The 6,000-nt window shown below is 41.5% G+C and overlaps 1 protein-coding gene across 1 annotated transcript in view; it reads left to right on the forward strand.

Annotated features, from left to right (window-relative positions):
• Window positions 1-2,985, forward strand: part of TOX2 (TOX high mobility group box family member 2) — a 327,435-nt gene extending 324,450 nt beyond the window's left edge. The window contains exon 9 of the mRNA XM_069077822.1: window positions 1,642-2,985. Within this exon, the coding sequence (XP_068933923.1) occupies window positions 1,642-1,678 (37 nt within the window). The 3' untranslated portion in view covers window positions 1,679-2,985. The remainder of the gene's footprint in view (window positions 1-1,641) is intronic.
• Window positions 2,986-6,000: the final 3,015 nt, after the last annotated feature.

Raw genomic sequence — 6,000 nt, forward strand, 5'->3', positions numbered from 1 at the left:
CTTAAAGAACTAATGAAACCATCAAAATCCTATAAAATCCAAACCAATCTCAAGAATTAACCAACAACAACAAAGATGTTTCAGCTCCAAAGTATAAAGAGGGCCTGAAATACCAGAACCATATTTTACATTAAGGCCAATGTGATATTGCTGTATATTTTATAAGGTAAGTCCCAAGATTAAAAGGGAAGGGGACAAGAAAGGAGCCCTGGACTGAGACTCAGAAGAACTGGGTCTTCATCTTGACCCTGCCACTAACTCAATGGGTGACCTTGGGCAAGTCCTTTCCCTTCTCTGGACCCCACTGTTCTCCTCTATAAAATGAATGAGCTTTCATCAGGAGATGAAATCTCTTCTTTATAAATCCAAACCCACCCACAGAGTTATTGGGCTTCTTTAAATCTGACCATCTAATCCTAGAGATCCCCAACCATCATTCCAAGGCACATGGGCCTCTGCTATAATCAGTGTGTTATTTAAGGTTCTGTAAAATTCTGGGTTTAGAGTCCAGGCCCCAGAGATTGTCTGGGATAGTTATACTATCAAATTTCTGACTTTGAAATTCCTAACCCCCCCAAAATGATATTAAAACTAACTTGAACATAGAATTTAAGCCATTGGCTACCAAAGACAGTTTTCCAAAAGGGAGGTGTTAGTGATCAAGAGGCTGAACCCCACTTTCCAGTGTCCAAGCTACCACCAGTTCAGAGTACGGCCCATCTGATGGAACACGGTAACCTGTAGCAGGGTCCCTAAACCAACCAGGTTTCCCAAAGCCCATATCCCCAGGACACTGTCTCCCTACCACCTCCCTTCCATTTTCCTTCCCTGTCTTGCCCCAGTATCACTCCCTTGTATCACAGACTCTCAGAGCTAAGAGGAGTCCCATAGGACATCTTGTTCAGCCACCTATACAGCATGCAAATCCCTTCTATAGGTCATCTGGTTTCTCCCTTGTACTGTGGTCACTTCCCATGATGGAGAGAAGATAGCCATCTTTCCAGACAGTGCATCTCTTATTTGGACAGCTCTTATCATAAGGAAATTACTTCATGTATGGAGCTGAAACCTGGCTCCTCTGATTGCCCCCATGGGTCCTAGAATGAGCCAAAAAGAACAAAACTGATCCTCCCATCACCTGATGGCCTGTCAGATATGTGAAATAAGCAGTTGCTGCAGCCTCCTCCCCATGTCTTTTCTTGTGTCTAAATGTTTCAATTTCCTTAAACTTCTGTGACATCATTTTGAGTCCCCTCATGATCCTGATTGCCATTCTCTGAATGCTCGAGCATGTCACTGTTCCTACCAAGACATCTGCCCTAGAATTTGCACAGTAGTCAGCCAGTCTAACTACTTCAGATGGAGGTCTCATAAGGGCAGAGGACAATAGGGTTGTCACTTCTCTGAGTTATTTACTTCTGCCTCAGTTTCCTCACTTGCAAAATGAAGACACTACCACCCATCTATCTCACTGAATGTTGAGGTTCCAGTGAAGTGATATGAGGCAGAGATGGAAAATTATTGTCAGGGTGAAGCCAGATTTGAGTATATCGGGCTGGCATGGTCAGAGACCCTCAGAGGATATCGATTTCCCCACTTTGGGCCATAATCCTGACTGTCTTTTGTTCTTTCCCCCTCTAGCATGCTCCCAAGGGATAAGTCTCTCTACCTCACCTAAACTGGCCATTTCTCCCCTCCGAGGCTCAGAGGAAGGACATGGGGATGTGGGCCTGGACACTGGGAGAAAGCATCAAGCAAGTCCCGGTGAAGTGGAGGGCTGTTCCAAGGCACCTGTATATTGCCCAGCTGGGGAGCAGTTCCTCCTTTCCAACTCCAAAGCCAATTCTGATGGCAGAGAGCTCGCTAGGTTCCTCCCCACCCCCAACCCCAAAGAAGAAACAAGATACCCTTTTCTGTTTATTTGCATAGCTTAGCTCCAATCTCTTTCCCTAGTGACCTGCTCTTAGACAGCCCCAAGTTTCTGCACCAGGCTCCCCTGCTGGGCTAACCCCATAGCAAACTGCGCCTTCTGACTTGCTAACGGCATTCAATCCGTGCAAGGAAATGTGAAGTATGTGTGAATAGTGTACATGCAAAGGCCTTGGATATCCAGCAAAGTAAATCCCGAAATCCACAAACACCCCACTGGCATGCCTCACAGGGAGGGGGGCGGGTGACCGGCCAGAGGGCTGGTAGAAACGCAAATCCAGTTTTACAAACGCGCCCACTGTCCTGGGTGTGAGTGTGTTGGCTCCGCGTCAGTAGATTCTAAGTGTGTTAGACCTGTGCTGAAGACATCTTTAAGATTTTTTTGTGGAAGAAAAATAGTAGTTTACTTTCTAGTAAAAAGCATTTTATATTAACTGTAGCACATTTTTTTAGTTATACATAGACAGAAGATGTGTATAAAAAGCCTGCCAAACCTGTTTCTATGATTTCTACAGCAAGAAATGGACAGTTTCTAGCCATGTTGCCTGGCATTGTTATTTTTTTTCAGCCATATGTCCATCTATTTAAAATTGCTGATGATGATTTTGTCTATTTATGGAAAAGGAAGAAAAAAAACACCAGAATTACAGTTTCTCGGAAGGGGCGTTTATTTCCATTTGGTTTTGATCTGACTTTGTTAAGGGGCTCCCTTGGCCCTGACACATTTGTTTTGGTTCACAATGCTTAGCTCAAACTTTCTTTATAATAAAACTTCTGAAAAGTAGAACGCAAACTACTGGTCTGTTATTCTCTTGTAAGCAAAGACACCCACACATGTCTGTACACTGTGGCTGTGGCCCACACATGACCCATCTTTCCCTAGGTCCCAGAAGTTATTTATGGCCCCAACACTAAGATTGGGTTTATATCAGGGGTTAGAGGAAAGAGGTTTAGAGCTGGAGGGCATCTTAGAGGTCATTTTACAAATGAGGAAACTGAGGCACAGAAAGAAGTGATTTGCCCAAGGTTACACAAGTAGTATGAACAGAGTCAGGATTCAAACTCGAGACCTCTGACCCCATATCAATCATTCTATGAGGCAGAGGTGAGGAGGGAGGGCCTTCCAGGCTGGGGGGAGGAGAAAACTCTTAATCTGCAAGTCTTCTGTTCTCCAGGTTAACCATTCCCAGCTCCTCCAACCCAGCCTCATATAAAATTATCTCAAGGTCCCTTACTGAACTGGTTTTCCTCCATTTCGCCAATGTTCATCTTTGAGCTGAACACAATAAATACTTCAGATGTTGTCTGACCAGGACAAAGTACTATGAGAGTATAACCTCCCTAAGTCTGGAGATTAAATCTCTCTCCATGTAGCCAAAGATTCCATTGGCTTCTTTGTCTGCCATGCCACACTATTGGCCTACAATGTTGCCTAGCCATTTCATAATGGTACAGCTGAGTATATGAACCCAAATATAGGGCTTTACATTTACCTCTGTTTAATTTAATTTTATTTAATTCAGTCTAATTTAATTTAGTTTAATTCTAACCTGTTGAGACCTTTTGGAATCCTGATATGGATACAATATGTTAGCAATTCCTTCCAGTTTTTTGGCATCAACAAATTTGATAAGCATCACATCTGAGCCTTCATACAATGACATAATGTACAAGTCATTGATTACCAAGAAAAATTGAACCAAACAAAACCAAGGACAGATCCCTGGGATATTCCACTGGAGTATCCTACTTGCCATTCAGCCAAGTTGGAATTGTCCCATTAATCACCCAAAGAGTAATGTCATTGTAGTCCAGCCATTCATACAGTTTCAAATCCACTTAACTCTGCTATGTATGACTCAGCCAACATCTTTCTAAGTTGTTCACAAGGATAATATAAAAGACTTTGTCAAACACCTTACTGAAATTCAGGTATCCTGTACTGGTAAGCATTGCCCTGATCTCGCAAGTCCAATAACCCTTCCCAAAAGGAAATGAAGTCAGTTTGCCATGACCTATTCTTGACAAAGCCAATGCCACATCTTTCTGATTACTGCTTCTTTTCCTGGATGTTCACTAACTGTACCTTTCATAACATATTCTAGAATTTTGCCAAGAATTCAAGTCAAGCTCATACAGGCCAGTGCTTGAAGAACCTACCTCATCCCCTTTTGGAAAAAAATCAGACCATTCACCTTTCTTCAGTCCTGTTACATCACTCCCATTCTCCCTCCTTTTCAAACATCCCCCACAGTAGTTCAGCAATCCTATCTGCCACTTCTTTCAACTCCCTGGGAGATGTTTATCCAGATCTGGTGACTTGAATTCATTTTTTTCTTAATTTTTGTTTTCAGTTCCAAATTCTCTCCCTCTCTTCAACCCCTCCTCCAGTCATTGGAAAGGCAAGTAATATGACACCAATACATGTGAAGTCATATAAGAGAAAACTTCATTAAGATAAAAGCAACTCATTTAAAGAAATGAGTTCAAAATTCAAAATTGAGGAATGCCCAAATAAGTCATGGTATATGATTGTGCTGAACACTACTGTGCTATAAGAAATGACCGAGGATGGTATATAAAACATATACCAAATGCAAGACATATACCAATATAAAACATTTCTGTATTAGCCATGTTGTGGGTAAAAAGCGAGAAAAATAAAGTTAAAAATATATGCTTCAAATCTGCATTCGGATGTCATTGGTTCTGTGTCTGGAGGGAGATAACATTTTTCATCATGAGTCCTTTGGAATTGTCTTAAATCACTGTATTACTGAGAATAGTTAAGTCATTCACAATTGATTATCATACAATAATTTTTATTATCGTGTACAATGTTCTCCTGGTTCTTCTCATTTCTCTTTACATCAGTTCTTCCCAGTGTTTTATGTCTATAAGTTTTCTCTAAGGCTTCCTACGTTTTTCTGAACCCATCCCTTTAGTCATTTCTTATAGCACAGTATTCTATCACAATCATATACCACAACTTACTTGGGCATTCCTCACTTATGAGCTTTGAACTCTTTTCTTTAGGTGAGTTGCTCACTTAACTTAATGAAGCTTTCTATTAATATCTCCTCACTTATCTTCGATTTCAGTTCCCAATTAATAGTCATTTGTGTACTATTCTTCCCAGGACAAAACTTCTCCTTGGGAGGAAGAATAGAAGCAAAACTAGAGTTGAGTGATGATAAATCTCCCCATTTGGCAGAAGAGAAAACAAAAAAGAGAGGCCAGAAGAGGGAAGTAGCTTACCCAAGGCCACAAAGTGAGTTAGTGGCAGGGCTAGGGCCCAAACCCGCATCTCCAAGACTTCCTACTGCACCAATGTCCCAGTTTAAGAGCTGAAAGGAACAGACAAGATCTACTATAATCTCTGGACAGGTCAACACGATTGGGCTTAGAAGGACAGAAAAATGAAAATAAGAATGAAGACTTCTCTGACATGAGGGATGCAGCAAGTGAAAGATGAAATGACTGAGGAAAATGAAGGCTGGATCTTCTCTTCAGTTTATTAGGCAATATATGCCATGGCCACTAGGTGGCACAGTAGATAGAGCACTGGTCTTCGAATCAAAAAGATCTGAGATCAAATCCAACCTCAGACACTTAAGAGTTGTAACCCTGGGCAAGTCACTCAACTCCGATTTCCTCCTGCACCCCCCCCCCAAAAAAAGGCAATGCATGCCAATTGCCTAACAAAGCAGGACATCCTTAGCTTAGGCCTGGACCTCAAAAACAGAAGGAGACAGATTTTTATACATTAAAAATAATTAATCAAATAAGACCAATTGATTAAAAGGAAACAATACAACAACATTAGGTAATCTGATTTATAATTGGATGAAAGATTAGGGATTTTTCGAGTTGGGAGGGGGAGAAGGAGTAGGTGTAATTTCCTGAATCCAAAAAGGAGGTGTCCCACTCCCCGAATGTGTCTATAAACAAAGGAGCATGAAAACAATAACTGACTGACCAGTATAGGCCAGTTTCCAGATAAGACATATGGGTTGTTTGAGACAATTGTGAGAAAACTCCTTGCATCAATCTTTGTATCTGACTGAGTTT

The sequence above is a fragment of the Petaurus breviceps genome, unplaced genomic scaffold (genome assembly GCF_028583685.1).
Source record: "Petaurus breviceps papuanus isolate PSGF00001 unplaced genomic scaffold, PetGlider_PUasm1.0 90994, whole genome shotgun sequence".
In the NCBI taxonomy this organism is placed as follows: Eukaryota; Metazoa; Chordata; class Mammalia; order Diprotodontia; family Petauridae; genus Petaurus; species Petaurus breviceps.